Consider the following 20,319-nt stretch of genomic DNA (forward strand, 5'->3'; position numbering starts at 1 on the left):
ACCCATCATGAGAAGACTTTGGGCTTCCTGGTACAGAGGTGTTTGGCAGGCACTTAGGCAGTGATTCCAAATCTGGAGACAAAGAACATCTGTGTTTCACAGAGGGGACAAAAAGGCCCACACTTGGGTCAGACCCTGGCCAATGCATACCCTTCTTCTACTGTTACCATATCGTAGCCTTTGCCTGTAAGGTAGCTGTCCTCGGAGTATAAACCATTTGATTCCTAGGAGTCCTTTCCACAATGGAACAGGGTAATTAATGTGTAATTAACACAAGTGGGGAGATCTGATCCTCCATGACGGTTCCAGCCAGCCCAGAGGCCCCATAACAAGGGGTGCTTGTGGGAATTGTTAAATGTGGAGAAGGATGGGTAACCAGGGAGCTATGAAGGGTGCTTCCATTTAATTAATTCATATGCAAGGTACCGTTCAAGGTACCATGTTCAAGGTACCGTTTTAGGCCCCGTGAATTACACAACTCTGAATAAGATCCAGCTGTTCACAATCCCGATGGGGAGATAAGAGAAATATGCAAATAGCTCTACTGCAAAGCAGCATTTGATAAATTCCTTAAAAGTGGTATAAAATAGCATGATCTCCCTCGAAGATGAACATGGCGAAGGGAAGTACTGCTTTGGGCCAAGCACTGTGTTCTGGCTGAGCCTTAAACACGGGCAGGATTTATATTTACCGAATGCAGGGTGAGGTGGAAGGAGGACTTTCCCAGAAGACGGGCTGAAATGAGCAAGTCCCAGGGGTGGGAAAGCACAGTGTTGTTGGGGAGTACTAAGTAGTGTAGACTTATAAGCGGGGATGAGGGATGTTGGATTTCAGTGGCTTGGGGTAGGTTTGACGTTTGAAATTTGAGTTGTTTAGAGCAGAGTGATATGTTGGGTTCTTAAAACTGTCATTGGCAGAGGAAGGTGGATACAAGAAGGGAGAGATGAGTAGGGGGGAGAAGGGGAGAGGAGGGAGACTGCTACTCAGGGGTTACTACAATAGCCCCAGAATAAACTACAGGTGGCCTGGCGGGGTGTGGTGGCATCTATGTATGTTAGGTCAGTTCTGCCTGGAATTTGCCCTGAGGGGGTGTAATTTGTTTTTCCTCCATGGGGGTTTTGCTTTGAATCTGAGAATTTAGAAAAATGCACATAGGAAATGTATGAATTATAACTGCGTAATGATCAGACAGTTCACGTTGAACACTAGCTTCGTGTGTGAAGTTATCTCCTGAGTGAGAATATGAGATTGCTGATGTTAGGACAATATCTTACTCATGTCTTTCTTCCCCAGGGTGCAGAGTTAGGGCTGGGTGCCTAGCAAAGAATTAAACGCTTGGGATACAGTGACAGGGAGGTGATAAGAGCACCAGGGTCTGTCGCATCTCAATGAGATGCTCGGATGATAAAGGTGGCCCTGTGTCCAAGCATGTGCACTGTGGAAAAGTGTGCACTGGTAGCCACATCCACGGATGGGAGTAACTTTATCCAATCAGTCCTGGGATGGAGGGGAGCTAACTTTTGAAAAGGAGAAGCTAGAAGGATAGTATTCTGCCTTGTGTGGGCAGGTCAGTATCTCTGTGATATATCACAGAGAAAGGGTAATTGGTATTCTTGCTTATCACAAAGACAGAAAATCAACATATGCCAAATGACTTGGCAGGACTTTCTTCAACACATCTGCCATACCCAGAGGTGGTATTGCAACAAGGCCCAGCGTGACTTTACAAAGAAAATGGGAAAAATCGTACGACCCCTCCGAGGGAAAGTGAGGAGCAGAGTCCTACGTGTGTGGAGGAGAGACCAATGCAGGGCGGAGCTTGCACATCAGTAAAACATTCTCCTCTCTGAAGTTTTTAATTTTAATTCCAGTATAGTTAGCATACAGTATTATATTAGTTTCAGGTGCACCCCTGTGTATAGAACAGTGACCCCACCATTCTATACATAGGAAGACATTCTTAACGGATTCCTTTTCATTTCCTTGCAGAAAGTAGCAATAAGTTACATTATCTGCTGTGTGAAGGCTTTGAAAAATACTGGCTGGGAGAACCGAAACATCACTAAAAAGCCACCCCTTTTCTAACCCCTCATATTAGGGGGTTATTAGGGAACAGACGAACATGGTGGAGGCTTCTAAAACAGGAGGGTTTGAGTTCTGCGCACAGGACCAGCATATACGCTCAGACACCATGAAGTGGATCTCTAATGGAGCAGTGGACAAAGGTCCTTGGGAGCACAGAGGCAGAGCAAGTCTTTGGTTCTAGCCGATGTAGAGAAGCGTCCCCACAGAGCTGATGTCTGAGTTCAGTCTTGGGGATGAAGGGGAGATTGTCAGAGGACAAGAGGGTGATGTGCAAAGGCGTTTTAAGGAGAAGAGCTCGCTTGAAGGCAGAATTTTGGATCATAAGACGATATGGTTGAAGGGAGAGCTTTACTGCCAATGAGATCACTAGGTAAATAAACATCTCAAAATCATACTGACAACATAATACACGATTTGTAAAAGAAGGCAGTTCCTAAATTCAATAAACGAATTGTTGGTCCACAATTATTTTATCTTTTTTTCCCCTTCACATTAATTTGGCTTTACTTAACCTCTAAAGATAAGCAAATTAGAGAGATGAAAAAGCCCCCTTGTAGAGAAGCTGAAAAAGACATCCTTTAAAAGTATATGTATATTTTTGCTTATTTTTGCAAATTCAATCTGTCATTTATCCAGGTACCAAATCTCAAATAAGGCAGAGAAAAAAATAGTAGCTTGAATACGGTAAAGCATGGACAATATCACTGATGACAGAAAAAGGACTGAAATTCTTACTTGTCCCTAGGCCTGGATTAACTCTTTGCAGACTCTGGGATGCTCTGCCAAGGATAGCTGGTGTGGCTGGAACAGAAAGAGAAGAAAACCATTAGTCATCCCTGTAAAAATGGTCTGATGTGACTCTGTTACAAATTTCACTTTCAAGTGACAAAATGTGACCTGGCTCAACCTCACAATAATCCTCTCCCTTGTTTTCTTTTTCTTTTTAAAATTAAAAGTGTACCTACCCTCTAAAAAGAACTCATAAATATCAGAGCACATGGAAACCCTGGTGTTAGTCACCTCTGGTCTCATGGCTAGACATGGTCAGAAACAATGGAAAATTGCCTTCCTATAACATCTGAGTCCAAGCTTGAGCCTTGCTTGTGAAAATGCAGAGGGACGTAAATTCTCGTTTCAAAACAATATTAAAAACAGTTCAGTCAAACAAGTTTATTCTTGGAAATAAACATGTGAGCAATCTTGGGGGTGGGGAAGGGATGAAGGGAACTGAAAAGTTGCACAGGAGGGACACAGGATTTGTGACGTGTGGCATGCAATGAGTCATCTATTCTAAAAGTGGCTATAATTCTATGGGTACCACTATTAGGTTGCATTAAAAACAGGAAAAATGGAAGATGATCAATGCAGTTGTCTTTGAATCTCTGAACCAGGTTGTTTTGCTACAACTGTTGCTACTATGCAACTGTTATCTGGGTGGACAAGGGGATTTCTCTAGGATTCTGCACCTCCGTAGAGGCGCAACGTGGTCCAGGCTCACAATAAACTCTGGGAATCATGTGGAAGCGGGGAAGCTGCTGATGCTTTTGGGCCTCCGTAGAGGTCTGCAGAAACAATGCTAAGAAATCTCTCTCTGATTATGAACAAAGGGCAAGGAGCAAAACAAAGATGCATTGGGCAGCGAGCTGACTCACTCCTGTCTCCCTGAATTTCAGAGTCAGGCGGGTCCTGCCCACCAGCCCCGGTCCACTCTTCAATGTGCTTTTTCACTAACTGCTCCCACTGAGCTACCAGGAGGAAGCAGCTGTCGGGTGTGGTGTTCATAATATAGAACCCAGCAGATGAAATCAGGATCCTCTCACTAAACCCTGCAGGATTCTAACCTTTGTAAGATTTTTTTCATTCTGGGCATATCAGTGAGAGCATTTTTCCAAGTGAAGTTAGGCTTTGGGGGTTTTGGTGAGTTAATATTTTAAATTCTGTGCAACTATGACTTCTGAACTATGAGTTCTTTTTATTCTCTCTCTAAATGTTAATATTAGAAGCTCATTTGCTGCCAAATGCAATAAAGAATTATGACAGAAAGCAAAGAGAATACATATTTGCCCAGAATAGATAATGTATTACACATTGATTTTAACGTGACCAGAAGGAAAATTGCATTTTATGAAAATACCCTCAAGTCTACTTGACCAGAGGCCTTGATATCCTCAGTCTTTATTATTACCATTATCTAGAACATGCTCCCCTCCAATTCCTTACCACACATCAGAGAATGCTTTGTTTTATGACCCCTTGCCTTAAGTTGGGCATTAAAACATTATTTCAGTTGGTAAGTTTACATAATTTCTGACTGTAAATGACCTGTTCCACTGACAACTGTATGCACCTTAAGAAACTCGTGACAGCTCAAAGGAAGAGTAAAATTAAATCAATCACAGGACAGCAAACAATCCTACGTGTTATTTTGGTCAAAATTATCCAGCAAATGTGTCTCAGCTTAAAACTGGGAACACTAATGGACACCAGTTTCCAGGCACAGATCAGCAGTAAAGCTGACAAATTTCTCCAGAATGATGACTGAGATGGAATGTGGGGGTCAATTATGAGGCCCCAAGGGAGCATGCAGAGCCAAACCCCAGGCCCGGAAATGCCTGGGGAGCCCTGGCTACCCCTGACTCGTCACAAACGAGGATTTTGCTTTCTTTGCAGATAGACATCTGGTGCTTTCCTCTTTATGGTATCAGCATTTGGTAACATTTTCATAAAGCAAATGTGCTCCTCAGCTAACACTCTCCACAATATGTGATGAGTCAAGACATAAAAGGAACAAATGGCGTCCTCAAGGAAAGGCCACAGATTTGCACCAGGCCCAAAAGGGTGCTGGTTACAAAAGTAAAACACAATGAATAAAACTGTCTTCTTAGCAAACAGAGGTGTCATGCTAAGTTGCTAATTTTAATTAGTGTCAAAGCTGTCCTTAATGTCTGTAAGTGCTGAGCAGTGAGGGAAAAACGAACGCATGCGACAGTAAGCAGATAATGAACACTCTGACATATTTACATAGGAGCTTTTAAATGCTGCTGTTATAAATGGTCAGCTGCAGCCCCTGGCCTCAGCGAGCCCACAGTCTTCTGGGTAGGAATCTGTAAAGGAGCAGTGGGATGGCCCTTAGCAAGTCTGGACAAGCTTCCTGGGGAAGGGACTCTTTGAGATGGGTGCCGACCTTGGGATGAACAGGCAATGGAGAGAAAGGGAAAGGCAGCTGGGGCCAGGAGAACCACTGCACAAAAGTGAGACACAGGCTGGGTAGGTAAAGAGCCTCGATCTCTCTGTTGGGAGTGGGTGGAGCAAAGCTGAGCTGGGGTGTGTTGAGTTGGGGGGGATGTCAGGGTGCATTGGGGATGGTCATTCCAAACAACTTAATTTTGATCCTGCAAATGTTGGAGAATTCCTGCTTTGCAGTATCCTGAGTAGAGCTCCTCAGGGTGGACCTGCCCAAGAACAGGACCCCAAGACTAGAACTAGCTGCAATCAGATCTTTCCTACTTATGTGCAACCTTGTACTCAACTTTTAACTATGGCATATATCTGCCCCTGGTTTCTCCATCTATAAAATGGGGACAGTGACAAGTATCTATACAATCAGTTATACTAACAAATCAGTTAGTACACGCAATATACTAAATATACAATATAAGTGCTTAGTAAATGTTAGATATTCTTATTATAGCTATTATTATTTTTCAGTTATTATTGCTAGCCATTACCCTGAAAGCAAGGGCCCATCTTTTCTCATGAAGAATGTGACAGTGTTTTTCACGAGGCTGTGTGAGCTTAGGGCTTTGCACTTAGGAGGACAGGATGTTGCCCTAAGCCCAGTGAGACCCTCCACTATTTACATCCTCCTGTGCAGGCTGAATGTAGACAGTGGGACTCTGGGGAGGTGATTTTGGTCAAAGACTCAGGCTGGGACTAAATGCAGTCAATTCTAGTTTTTGTAAGTTAGTGAATTCTCTACTGTACCAGGAAGGGAGCTAGAGGGGAAGAATCAATGTTCTGGGGAGTATCGTAATTTACCAGTTGTGCAGCAATGGCATTTGGACCCAGCTCCGAATAGACCGTGCAAACACAAGTCAATAAACAAAAGTACTGCATGTGGCAGTCACGTGACGAGAGGTAACGTAAAGGGCCTCACATGGAATCTGCCATAAATTAAGCATTGATTAATGTTAGCAGTTGTTATCCCTACGAGTTTAGGATTATGATAACGATGATGTAACTGTCATGAAATCTTTATCTCAAGACTGCCTCTGACTGTGATAATTATTTTGCAATACCTACATCTGTCAAGTTATTACATTGTACACCTTAAACTTACACAATGATTTATGTCAATTTTGTCTCAATACAATTGGGAAAAAAACCTTCTGAGAGGTTTTGCTTTCTCCTTCAGGAAGGTTAGTTGTTCTCCATCCGACAGTCCTGGATACTGCTTTTACCCCCCTTGCTGTCACTGCTCATTTGCCTGTGCCCTTTGACAGGCAGCGAGCTTCCTGGGGTGGCTATTTCATCTTTGTAACCTCTGTTAGGACAACAGGGCATGACACTTTTTAGAATCATGATGCCTGCTACATAAATGAGGCAAATGATGATGACTTATAAATGCTCTATACTTTGGCTTTGAGGCTAAAAGGGAATCAAACAAAAATAATTTATTCTCAGCAAATTGTGTCTCTCTTTGGAAACCTCACATTTGATTGACTATTGCCTGTATTTCTGAGGTCTGTTTATCCTTGACCGTATAGCAGAAATCTTCTCTCCTTGGGTTTCAATGGCTACAGCTCTTTCCAGATCCACCTGTTGCCTTCCTGTCCTTCTTTTCTGTCAAACTGTGATCAACCTCACTAAAAAGTATTCAGTTTAAAGTCCTTATCTCCCTTCAATCTGCCCTTGCAGGCTCAAGGTCAAGCTTGGTATCTGGTCACACTGATGCCACACCCCAAACTATCCTGCTGTCTGAAGGCGCTGGCTGATGGCAATGTTAAAAAATGTGAGGTGCTTACGTCTCACATTGCTTATGTGCTTAAAAATGCACCAGGCACTACGCTAAGCACATTTTATAGATTTTCCCATTTTACCTTCACAACAACCCTCTGAAGTATTATTAGTTATGATTTATGGATGGGGGGGTCAGAGGCCCAGACCAACTAGCTAACTTGTCTTAGGCTACCCAGCAATTACATGGTAGAATCCAAATTTGAACTGGAGCCAGATTCTGAATCCACCCCCGCTCCACTGTTTCCCAAACTGGCCTGACCATCAAGATCCACTGCGACATTTGTGAAACATACGGATTTCAAGGTCCTGTCTCAGATCTATAGAATCTGAATCTCCAGGGCCCTGGTCAATCTGTGTATTGGCAAGGTCCCCAGAATCTATTAGTTTATCTTCTATGCCCCATTCCCCCGCCAGGTGATTGTTATGACAAGGTGTATTTGCTCTGGTTGGAGTCCCTGTGTCCTCTTTGGGGCTCTACTATGAGGACTTCCTCCACACAGGTGATGCTCATGAGGGCATACTTGTGCTATAGAGCGCAGGATGATTTGTCTGAATACTGCAGACATTCTGTCAAGATATATTGATGGGGCCAGGTTGCTGGGGCTTTGAGCAGAAATACCCTTCAGGGGTCGATTCATGAGAGACCAGGTAAGACGCATGACAGTGATGCTACACAGCAGGTCCTGGAACAGCACTGTCTTCTTGGCCATGGCTACCCTTGGGCACAGCAAATCCTGGGCCTGACTGCAGGGATACTTCTAAGCTGGAACTTCCTTTCCTTTGTGGCTCACTGGATTAACTGAATCCCCATCCACAGTTTCTCCTGAATTAAAGCATATTATCTCGTACATATTATGACTCTTGGCAGCTCTAAAGAAGCCTGTGTAATCTGAACAGGAAATCTTTGGACCTTTGGAACAGACAATATTACCTCCCCAGAGCTCAATGAGGGAGTGTGTTTCTTTTATACTGGAACAGTAAATCACAGAGCACATCACGTGAGATAACCGAAACAAGCAAACAAAAAGAACCATGAAATGATGCAGATGGTTTCAAGCACGTTTTCATGCTAAAAAAGTTTCTTCATGAAACAATATATAACAATTTGGAAGAGAAACTATCATCAGGAAAGGCGCATGCTGAAATAAATCCGCAGTGGCCATATTTTGCTATAAATGTATTTTGAGAGTAGCTGGGTCTCAAGGTAAGAATCCATGTGCAGCGAGAGATCTTAGAGACCTCCTTTTCTCACAGGCCAGCCCCTTGCTTAGTGGGCCCAATGGGGGAAGTTTCCTAATAATAACTTTAAGTTTCACATATTCCTTTCCTGTCTGGCAGCGGTCTCCTTGGTGAATTTTTTTTGAAAAAACATCCTCCTGACACAAGCTTATGCACGTACTGAGGACATCTGCTTGCAATTAAAGACAGATACTGGGGCCTGGCATTTCAAATGTAACCCTTTGGGTGATAAAACCAGTTAAAGGTGCAGTGGCTGAAGGAGAACACATTGGTGGTGCGGCTTTTGTTGTCGTGGTGGTTGTTTTTAAGGAGAACTAAAAGGAGCAATTAATATGAATTCCCGGTCTCAGCTGGCTTGCATCTTCCTTCAGCAAAGCTTCCCAGCAATTTCTCTGGCTTTCCCTTCCAACTGCTACAAGAACAGTTAAACACCCTGCCCAGCTAGCCAGCCGCTCCTAGAGCTGCTTTTCATTATGGAGACAGCAGGGGTGTCAACACCGGCAATGGGCAGGAAGCCAGTCCCTGTGCCGAGCGATAGCCGGCCCGAGCATTCATAGACAACACTAAGAAGAGCACCAGAATCACAGGTTGGCACTTGGCCAAGATCAATACTAGGTAGGCCAGTCGGGGACATAGGGCTGAGAACAGAAGGACAGACAAAGAGTATTAAAAGGTCAGACTGAAGCGGAGGGAGAAGGGCAGAAGTGTCTCTTCCCTTATAATGTTGTTTTAGAGGTTTTTAAGACCTGTGAATCCACTCATTAAAGCAGGAGGGTCAGACTGATTTAATAAGGTCCAAAGCTCAGATGGTGACTCATAGATGGTGTGCTGGGGCTGGCACTTCTTCCCAACTTTGTATTCAGTGGCATCACGTCATCGACTTGAGATCAGCCAAACTGGGAATATTTACACAATAAAAGTCGGCAAATGCTACACATCAAGGCCCTCTGCCATCTAATCCTATGGAAATTCCGTCCACCTTTCAAGAGCAGTTTGAGTGTATTCTCTTCCATGAAGTGTCTTATTTTCTCCCACTTGGACTCCATCCCTCCATCCTTTGTGTTTTTACACTTAAAAAAATACCTGGACTGGGGCACTTATTATTTCCTGTTACCATCTTAGTTATCTGATGTGCCCAATGAGTGAGAAATTCTTTGAAGCTTGAAGGCAAGAACCATGTCTCATTCTCCTTTGGGTTCACCATCCCATTAGCATAGTTTGTTAAGCATAGTGAGTGCCCCATACATATTCATGAGATTACGGAATACTTCACCATGAACTCTTCCAACAAGGAAAGTTGGGAGGCATCACGACCTTACTTATATTATTACTTTGAATTTATCAGACATCCTGTGGCCTCTGGAGTCTAAATTTGCACAAAAGAAGACTCTCCAGGAACCATGAATGCTCAAACCTGAGGCAAAGTCAGCATATTTTAACCCATTTTCATGGCGTCTAGCTCCTTAATAGTGTTCAGTGAGGGAAAGAAATAATGAAAATAAGATTGTTTAATTTTCTCACTTCCCTTCCTGTCACCTGGGTGGTTCACTTGCCTGGCTTTGCTTACAGCACTGAGCCAGTCTTTTGATATCATGGCATACGGTTCCTGGTGTCCGTTTACGAGGCTGAGACTGGTAGCAGTGACTCTTACGTCCTGGGAATTGGTTGTTTTGGCAAATTTATGGATCTTGTTTAGCCAAGGCGCCATTTCAGAAGCACAGCATGCTAAAGGTGTCCTAAGAAAGCATGTACTTTGCCAGAGGTTTTAAGGTGTATTTTCCCCTTTCTGGGCAAAGGCATTTTTTATAAACAGGTTGGTCTGGCTCCTGCCACCCTGTCTCTTGTTTCCAAGCTCTACTCATCAATTTCCACATAACAGTTCTTGAACAAAATCTTGTTCCTTTGGGAAGTAGGTAGTTGAGAGCTAGGGAGAATGATCTCCAGTCAGAATTGCTGTGTGTGAGGGGGGCCTGGGTGGCTCAGTTGGTTAAGCGTCTGACTTCGGCTCAGGTCACAATCTCACGGTTCATGAGTTCGAGCCCCGCGTCGGGCTCTGTGCTGACAGCTCAGAGCCTGGACCCTGCTTCAGATTCTGTCTCTCTCTCTCTCTCTCTCTCTCTCTCTCTCTGCCCTTCCCCCACTCCCTCTCTCTCAAAAATAAATAAACTTTAAAAAAAAAGAATTGCTGTGTGTGAGTACTTAATGGCATGCCTGGTGTGATCCTAGATGCTGAGGATACAATGGTGAAGAGAACAGGTGGAATTCTGCCTTTCTGGGCCCATGTTCTAGTGTGTGTAGGGGAAGACAGCAGACAGATAAACAGATAGTGCCAGGGGGCAGGGCAGGGTAGCCAGATGTGGCGAGAGTGGCTATTACAGACCTGAAAAGTAGGGTGGAGGAATTTGGGCTCTGAGATTGGTTTGAGGGATAGCAAGGAGGCCCCGGTGGCAGTAGAGGGAGGGGAAGAGGGGGGAGAAGAAGGATTTGAGGTTGCAGAGGTGCCCAGAGTCAGATATCGTACAGTCTTGCAGGCCAGAGTGAGGACTTGTGAACTGCTCACCAGGTCAGTTTCCATGACAGGAACCCCAGGGAGTTGCAGCTGCTGTTGCTGTCAGACCTGTCCCACTATGGTGTAGCTTTCCCACTTGAATCCCTTACTGTAATTGGGGGACTGGGAGGTATTGGCATTGGGTTCTGAGACTATTTGGTATATGGCTCTAATTCACTAATTACTCTTATCTCACTGTACTTGATCTGGGTTATAGACACAAACCAGAGGGCTTTTTTGTTTTGTTTTTGGTTCATGATATATTTATTGAGCAACTGTTTTGTGCAAGGCACTATGATAGGCATTGGGATATGGTGGTGAACACACTAACACAGGCCTCAAGGTTCATTTCTTTCTATCCCCTAAATGGGTCTTTAGCCTCCGATCAATGTATCTGCTTGCCATCTGGCATATTCCTGATTCTAGATCTTTGCCTCATTCTTCTTTCTTTCTTCAGAATGGGGAGAAGATCAGAGGTAATTCCCATTTTTAGAGCGAGGATAGTACTTCAGGAAATGAAATAATGTACATAAACTACTTAACAGAATGTCTGGCACATAGTAAGTATTAGTAATTATTTATATACTAGTAGGTATTTATTACAATTAACTCTCAATTAATGACATTTATTATTTTTGCTACTTATCTGATAGTTACTTGTGCCCTATACTGTATGTTGCACTATTTAGTTTGCATGTGTTTCCATTCTTGCCCCCTCAATTAGATTGCAAGTCCTTTGAAAGTAGAAACCACACGTTATCCTTTCTAACCCTGCATACACAGGCCCTCAGTAAATATCTGTAATATGATGCCTCTCTGACTTTTTATTCTAACAACCCCTCTTTTGATGTGTACCTGTCTGATTATAGGTATGTTCGTTAACAGAGCGTCTTGGTGGTAGGTCACGTACATCCTATAGATCTATTTGTCGCATTTAGATACAATAACAACAACAACAACAATAACAACAACAGAAAACTTTGACACAGCTTCGCTCAGATACCTGATTCAAAAGGTTTAAATTCATTTTCTGAAGGCCAGCTTTGGAAAGAAATTGTTGGAGCTCTGCTCTGTGGCTAACACGGGACCAGCTCCAAGAATTATTTCGCAGTGGAAAATGGAAGCTCTACCCAACAGTGAATGGAGACGGGTAAGGTGACAATCCATCACAGACACGTACCTTGGCAGCAAGGTACCTGATGCTTGTTTTTTTGCACTTTGTCCTTTTCCTTATGCCTTCTGTAGTTCTTGGCTCCAGTGAGAAGCAACCTTTATGGGTGCCGAAGCTCACTTCTAAATCTAACTTCAGTTAGAGTTTCCAAAATGGACAATTTACAAGCAGAGTCAAAACAGTCAATCAAGTCACATAACATCCACTTAAAGGGGAAAATTATACTGGGTGTAAAAAAAAAAACTTATGACATTTTTCTGGAAGGAACATGCTAAAACTGAAAAGTAGGTACATTTCTTTGTAGCTCTAGGGCAGGCAAAGTCTTACAGCGTAGAATCTAAGTTTTGTTTCTTTGCTCGAATTATGTTTAATGTGATGATGACATGACATAAGGAAAAATCAAAAGCCTTATTGATAGTCCACATGTGGCCCCTGCTCTGGCCATAGACACTTTGCACAGTGAGTCTTTGTGGCGGCCTGAAGGGGCACCCTGCCCATAGGTTTTCTGGCGGGACAGGGACACTGTATGGCTTTAAGTGTTCCCTGATCGAATGTGGGAAAAGAAGCAGCTAGCCAAATTCTGAACAGAGTTTTTATTGTGCTGTGGCCAGGAGGTGAGGGGGAGGGAGAAGGACAGGAGCCCCACACAACTTCTGCCCTGCTCTACTTTCTGGTGGATGTAAGTTAAAGGGACTGAAAAGGACACCTTTGGGTAGATGGGGCAAAGGAAAATCAGGGACCTTATAGAGTTCAAGTTTAGGATCTGTAGCAAATGCAACAAGTATACATATATTTATATTATTTAACTCACATCTATATTTAGTTTACATTTACATTTAATTTACATTTATATTTAATGAATGTCCTAGCAGGAGCTGGTGCAACTGGAAGAGCAACTGAGATCCCAAAGGAATCTTATCAGCCCCCTGCCCTAAATTGCAAAATCTCAATTGCCTAATTTCCTTTTAATAGAAGGACTATGTAGGGAAAAGGAATCTATAGAAGCTAGAAATGGTGGGGCCACCAACCTCATTTCAAATGAAGACCCCAACAGGACATTTCTCTTTCCAAAGAATACCATCAGGGGCACCCGCCTGGGTGGCTCAGATGGTGAGGCGTTCCGACTCTTGATTTTGGCTCAGGTCATAGCTCATGGTTTGTGAGCTCGAGCCCCGCATTAGGCTCTGTGCTGGCAGAACCTGCTTGGGATTCTCTCTCTCCCTCTCTCTCTGCCCTTCCACCCCCCCACCTCTCAAAATAAATAAACTTAAAAAAAGAAAAAAAAAAGAATAACATAAAAAAAAAACTCCTCTGGAAATTATACTCTAGTTTTGGGTTCTTAGGAGTTGTCGTCCCAGAATCTTCTTTTATTCCTGCATCTTTTAAGCCCTGCCTGAATGACTGACTCCACTTCTAGTTTCTTCTCTTTTGAATCCACTTCAGCTATACTTCTGACCCTTTCCTTCCACTAAACCTGTTCTTATCAAACCCAAAGCTCTCTTCTCAGTTCTCAGATTTCTCAACTTTTCAGATGCATTTGATTTAGTGGTACCATTGCCTTTTAAAGACATGTTCGTTTGCCTAGTTTTATGATGCCAAATTTGCTTGTTTTCCTTTTTATCTCTCTGGCTGCTCTTTCTTGGTCCCCTTTCTTGGCTTCTCTTTCTCCTTATTGTGTTGCAGACTCTGCTTCCAGAGCCTTCCCCCTCCCACCACCCCTCAAGGCATATCTCATCAAGTCTCATGGTTTTAAACATCATCTATATACTGATGGTTCTGTAATGGTTTCTATCTTCAGCCTGAGCCTCTCCACTGAACTCCAGACTCTACTCAGCCTCTTTTGGCATCTTCACTAGATATTCAATATTCAATATTCTCAATCAAAACACTGAACTCTTGATAGTTCCTAACAAAACCCGATCCTTCTCAACTTATCATTATCTCTGTAAACTATTTTACCATCTAACCTGGTACTTAAGCCAAAAACCTGGAAGTCATTTTTGTTTCTTCATTTTCCCTAACTCCTACTCCCCAGTTCAACCCATCAACAAGTTATGTCAATTCCATCTCAATTCAATTCTCTCCATCTCCTTTGCTATTTTTTATAGTTCAAGCTCCCAACATCTCTTTCCTGGACTATCAGCTTCCCACCCAGTCTTCCCACCTCCCCTTTGTTACCTTTCAATTAACCACTAAAACATTTCACAGAGTGACCATTTATTTATTTATTTATTTATTTATTTATTATTTTTATTTTTTTAGACAGACAGAGAGAGAGAGAGAGAGAGAGAGAGAGAGCGAGCGAGCCCGGGAGAGGGAGAGAATCTTAAGTGGGCTCCTGGCCTGATGCAAGGCTCAATCTCAGGACCCCAGAATCATGACCTGAGCAAAAATCAAGAGTTGGACACTCAATCGATGGAGACATGCTCCCACAGGGTGACCTTTTAAAACCATAAATCAGATCATGCTACTTCACTGTCTAAAATTCTTCAATGGCTTGGTGTGTATACAGAGTAAGTCCAAACTCTTTATAATGGCACTAAGATCCCTTATGTAGTAAATATGGCTGGTTGCCTTTCCAGACTGCCTTTCTCCTTCTTCTTTCCTAACAGAATCTTAATTTTATTCAGGAGCCCTTCCTCTCCAAGCAGCTCATGTACCTCAAGGGAAGCTGACCCAACCCCTGCACTCTAAGCAGGTGTAAGAGGGTGGAGGGTCACTCCCATATGCTTCAGAAGTCAAGAAAGAGGATGTGGCCCAAAGGGAATCTTACTGAGGGGATTAAAGAAAATTTAAGGGAAAAAATGTTACAGTATGCCATAATCTCCTTGCTTTATCTACTTCAACCCAAGCCCAAAGATGAAGTTGATATACCTAAGACAGCAAAGACAAAACTCTTGGAAAAGAACTTTGGAGTCACTGGATTTAGTCAATCTACCTCTGGTTTTCTAGTTATATGTATGAGTTTTCTTGTTCTTTAAATCCGTTTGAATTATGCTTCCTGTCACTTGCTCCTGATCCTAATACATTCCAAGAGTAGCCTCCTGCTTTCCACTTTTACTTCTTATACCAATGTCTTCTTATCATTATACTCCAGCTCTGAAACTTGCTCAACTAATTCAGTCCCAGCTCTTGCTGTTCCTTGCACCTAAATGACCTGTGCGTGATTGAGGTCTCAGCTCAAATGGTATCTTCCCAGGGATGCTTTCTCTGATCAAATAATTTGAAAGAGGTATCTGCAGTCACTTGTGGGACAACACAATGTTTTATTTTCTTCAGAGCCCTTATTTATCTTTGTGTTATTTTATTCATTTAGTTGTATTCTTGATTGTTTTCCTATTTTTTTCCCCCATGAGAATATAAGGCCTGAAAAAGCAAGAATCTACTTTCCTGGCACAAAATAAGCATTCTATAAATATTTGCTGAATGGATAAATACATGAATGAAGCCCTTGGCCCTGTAATAGTTGGAACTTTACCTACTTCCTGTTTGTTACCTTATCTGCAACAAATTTAAAAGTTGTAGGCTATGTGTTCTACAGATGCACCTGTAAGTATTTTCCTGGAAACTTGATGACAATTCCTTAAAATCAGCAACAGATAAGTGGTTGCTAATTTGCTTAGCTGGGCATAAAGGGCTGTAAAGCAGGAAGAAGCTTTGAATGCAAATAGTTGGTCATCTAAAGAGTAGCTACTATCTTTTCCAGCAATGGCATCTCCAGCAATGGCATCATCACTGTTTTCTTAGACTCTTAGGCTTAAAATTTTGGACTTGTCTACAACTCCTCCTTTTCCTGCTAGTTGTCAGAACATGATGTTGGTTCTTTCTTTCCTTTATGGATTTCCTAGGCTCTTCCCTTCCTCTCCTTCCCTCTTAACACTTCCCTAATGAGGCCTCATTTCTTCACTCATGCCTTACTCCAAAGTCTTGTGTTATCTCTGTCTGGATCAAGGATTCCAGTCCACTCTTTGTATGCTTGCTGGATTAATCTTCCTAAAATACCATTTGCATTCTGCTATGTCCCTGCTTATGAACTCAACTGGCACCCTAAGTCCAAATTCTTCAGTCCAGCATTTAAAGCATTTCTTCAGGGGTGCCTGGGTGGCTCAGTTGGTTAAGCATCTAACTTTTAAGCTCAGGTCAGGATCTCATGGTTCATGGGTTCGAGCCCTGTGTCAGGCTCTGTGCTGTCAGTGAGGAGCCTGCTTGGGATTCTCTGTCACCCCCTCTCTCTGCCCCTGTCCCACGGGCATGTGTACTCTCTCAAAATAAATAATTAAGCTTAAAAGACATTTAAAAAAATAAAGCATTTCTTTAGAAGGCTCTGCTCTACTCCTCCAACTCCTGTCTCACAACTTGTGAATGCAAACAGATGCCTCAGACAAGACAGTGCCCTTATGATCATTAGCCTGTGTTCTCTCTTCTATCTTCTTAACTTTTTTCTCTTTATCTTTTCCTGCTGAACGTTTCCATCTTTCCCTTCCTAGGCAAAATCTCCAACTCCTTGCAATACACCCCTCCTTTCTAAAACCTCTCATAATTGGCTTTATTCCAACAACTGTTGACATTTCATCCTTCCCTTGAACTGGCCACTGAAGTTCTCCATCAGTAATTTTTCTTGAAAAGATTGCTGAGGAGGAACATGGAATGCAAACTATTTGTATACAGTTACTATCATTAGGATGATCTCTCCAAACAGGAAAATGTGACCCAAGTGTATGCTATAAATGAGTAGCATAACAGTGTTAGAGGACACAGAGACTTCCAAAAAGTTCTTGAAGTCACATTGGAATGTGGACTATTTGGAATACTTATTTCCAATAAATAGAATCTATCCCAAGCTTCTAGGAAATAATTTTCATTGTTTTCCTTCCTTGGACATCTTCCTACCATAGACTGGCACAAATGAGTATATTTTAGAAATATGCCAATTTATAGCCACATAATTTTCTTTAATTAAAACCAACTAAGTGTATTTTTTTTTTCAAATTTCTACTTCTGTAGTGTGGTTTTAGTAGGTAACTTCCTGTTTCTTCAGCTTAACCACAATACCCATGTATATTCATGACCAGTGGCACGCATGAAGGTAAATGAATGGTATGTCCATATTTCTGAAAATGTCTTCTCTACAGCCATTTCTTGATGATCACAAATATTGGGATGACAAACTGATTACATATAATCATTTCAGTCAAGGCACTGCCTAAATGCCTCGCTCTTTGCTAGGTTCTGTGGGCTCAGGAAAAGTGTTGAAGACATGATTCCTGGGCTTAGAAATTACAGTCTAGTCGGGGAGCAAAACTAACAGAGCAGATGCTACCAGAGGTTCCTAAGGCCTAAAATGTTTAGAAGTCATTGATGAACAAGGAGTTTGAGAAGTAGGAGAGCAGCACAATCAGGAGAAACTTGATAATTTTTAGTGTAAGTAATGGGACTAAAATTGATTGTGAAAGCTTGGAGAATGGAGGGTGCAGATAGACAGCCAAATGAGGGAAATAACATGCCTCAGGGAAATGATAAAAGGCAAGACTGGCTTGTAGCTGCATTGCTAGGGACAGGTACGGCCATGATGAGCGGGGTGTGTCTGGGAGGAGAAGGAGGAAAAGCTGGATATTCAGTATGGAGCCAGATGGCCTCAAAACACAGACCTAGAGTGTGGTGGGACAAAAGGGCTGTTTTAGGAAGTGGCACTCTTCAGCTGCATGCCTGAGGAATTGAGGAATCTAAGGGGCTCTTACAATGGCCCAGGAATAACCTCTGGAAGTACTAAGGTCATATCCATTATTCTCTGTTGTTCCTACTTGTTCAGAAGACCTTGACAAAATAAGGCTTTCCACATGACTTAACTTCTATGTGAAAGTTTCCTTTTCCATATCTCCTGCCAAGTCTCCTAAGAGCCATCCCCCTAGCTTGCCTCCTTCAGTGGATGATGACTTCCTCTTCAGTACCCCTCTCACCCTCATGACCATTAAGTGCTAAAACATATAAGTGATCCTAAATTTGTGCTTGCTAAAACATCAAACCCAGCAGTGTCCAAAAATTAATAAAAATGTTCATTTCTTGTTGAGAAATAAAAGTAAAATGTTATAAATTTCTATCAAATGTTCCCCACCTCCCTGCAGTGTAGGCTATGTCAAATTCCCCCTTTCTCTTGAGTTGGGGCTCCTGCAATGCCATGTTGGGAAGGTTCTAGAAAATTTCAACACTTCCACTTAATGGAATAATCTCATTCTGATATTAAAGACTCCATCTGTTCATTTTAAGATAGGGCTTCTCTGGCAGAAGAGGAAGTAGAAGGCCCAGGCCGGCCCTCTAAATACATTTATTTGCTTCCTCTCTGCAGAAGGCTGTGGGAAAAGCCTAAAAATTAAAAAATAAAATGAAATACCTGATTCAAATCATAATATTTCAGAGGTTATCTGTACAAATACTTGAAAATTTATGAGGTACTCGTAACAACAGAATAAAGCACTGTTTCTACTCATTCATTAAATCGACCCATGATGCCTAGTAACTTACTCTACCTAGCATGTGACTGGTATGACTGAAATATCCCTGCCCTCATGAAGGTTATATTCTATGGCTACCCTGTCAACAGTATCAACCTGGTTAAAAACGCTCAAGACAATATCTGTCTTGTGACTTCTTGAAAATAATTTAATTTCTTTAATGAGCAGAGAAATGAGACTGTGATGATGAAGAAAGTAGAGAATGAATTTGGAAAATAACTAAAATCTTAGTTAAACCTCCTTTAGTTATCTAACTCAGTATTCAACCAACACAGCCATAAGTTGTATATAAAAATGGTTTCTGGAGTGGGGCGCCTGGGTGGCTCAGTTGGTTAAGTGTCCAACTTCAGCTCAGGTCATGATCTTGCGGCTTGTGAGTTTGCGCCCCATGTCAGGCTCTGTGTTGATAGCTCAGAGCCTGGAGCCTACTTCTGATTGTGTCTCCCTATCTCTCTGTTCCTGCCCTGTTCACTCTCTCTCTCTCTCTCTCTTTCTCTCCCTCTCAAAAATTAATAAATATTAAAAAAATGGTTTCTGGAGAATATGCAACATAATAATCTAAGTAAATGTCCAGCATTATGTACTGAATGCGTATTTCTAACAAAGGTTCAAGTCTATATGGTGGGTTATTTATGCCTCTTCTACTTCTCTCTCAGTTAACAGCAGCACATCAGTGTATGTGCCCCAAAATATCCTTATTTTCTCTGTAGGATTTTTTGTTGTGGAGGTTAAAAAATCTTTGAGACACAGTCTTGTAAACTGGCCAGGTATAGAGATCGTGTGAAGCAGGTATGAATTTTCTGCAAAGTCATCAGCATGTGAAGAAGGCCACATTATTATTATACTTCTCTAAAACTGATTTGAGCGTGACTCTGACATCCCCAACTCTTACCAAGTTGGTGGGATATTCAATTCAATTCCCTCTCCTGAGTTGAGAAAGGTCTTTGGCAATCTTATTCAGAGACAAATATTTACAAAAACAAAATCCATTGTCTTTCTCTTTCTTCCCTTCAGGTCCCAACTCTCCTTAACTCCAAAGATGCTCACCTCTCTCCCCAGTATTTATAAACAAACCTAGGAAGAAAAGTCCTGTTCTAGACCTGCAAATCCCCGGGAGCCAAGAGAATGTGAAGACTTGGCTGTCTTTCGGAATGGGAGCTGGAACAAAACACAAATTAATGCATCAATAAATGCTCCTGTCACATTTGAAATGTTAAGTGGCCAGTGTTAACCTTTCATTCTTACAAAATGACTCAGAAGTGTTGAAAGGCAGCAATTTTGAGTCATTAATTCCTTGGAATTGTAACCTAGACTAGAGTAGGAATTTGTGTTCATGCAAAACTGTTCTCTATGTCTTAGAGAGCTTGCTACTCTGGGTTCTGTGCTCTTTGGACCAGCAGCGTCAGCATCACATGGGTGGGGGCTTGTGAGAAGGGCAGAAACGCCGGCCCCACCCCAGCCTTCAAAATAAGAATCTGCATTTTAACAAGTTTCCCAGGTGATTCATATGCACATGAAAGTTTTAGAAGCACTTCTTTAAGTGTTTTTCCTCCTGTTTTTTCTTTTCTACTTCTCAAACACTAGGCATAATCTTTGCATTGCTTAGGGACCCCCCCAAAATCTTCCAAATGGGTAATGAAAATTAAGCTTTTGAAAGGCGCTTCCTTCTGTTCTGCAACCCTTGGATGAAAACTGTGTCAGAACATCTGGGATTAGGTAATCGATAGACTTTCAATGGAAAGTCCATT

At 42.2% G+C, this 20,319-nt stretch overlaps 1 protein-coding gene across 7 annotated transcripts in view; it reads right to left on the reverse strand.

Moving 5' to 3' along the window:
* GHR (growth hormone receptor) overlaps window positions 1–20,319 on the reverse strand; it is a 276,203-nt gene that overhangs the window by 72,145 nt on the left and 183,739 nt on the right. For all 7 annotated transcript variants that reach the window (XM_047866704.1, XM_047866685.1, XM_047866678.1 and 4 more), the window contains one exon: window positions 2,821–2,886. In XM_047866704.1, the coding sequence (XP_047722660.1) occupies window positions 2,821–2,886 (66 nt within the window). The remainder of the gene's footprint in view (window positions 1–2,820; window positions 2,887–20,319) is intronic.

The sequence above is a fragment of the Prionailurus viverrinus genome, chromosome A1, assembly GCF_022837055.1.
Source record: "Prionailurus viverrinus isolate Anna chromosome A1, UM_Priviv_1.0, whole genome shotgun sequence".
Lineage (NCBI taxonomy): Eukaryota > Metazoa > Chordata > Mammalia > Carnivora > Felidae > Prionailurus > Prionailurus viverrinus.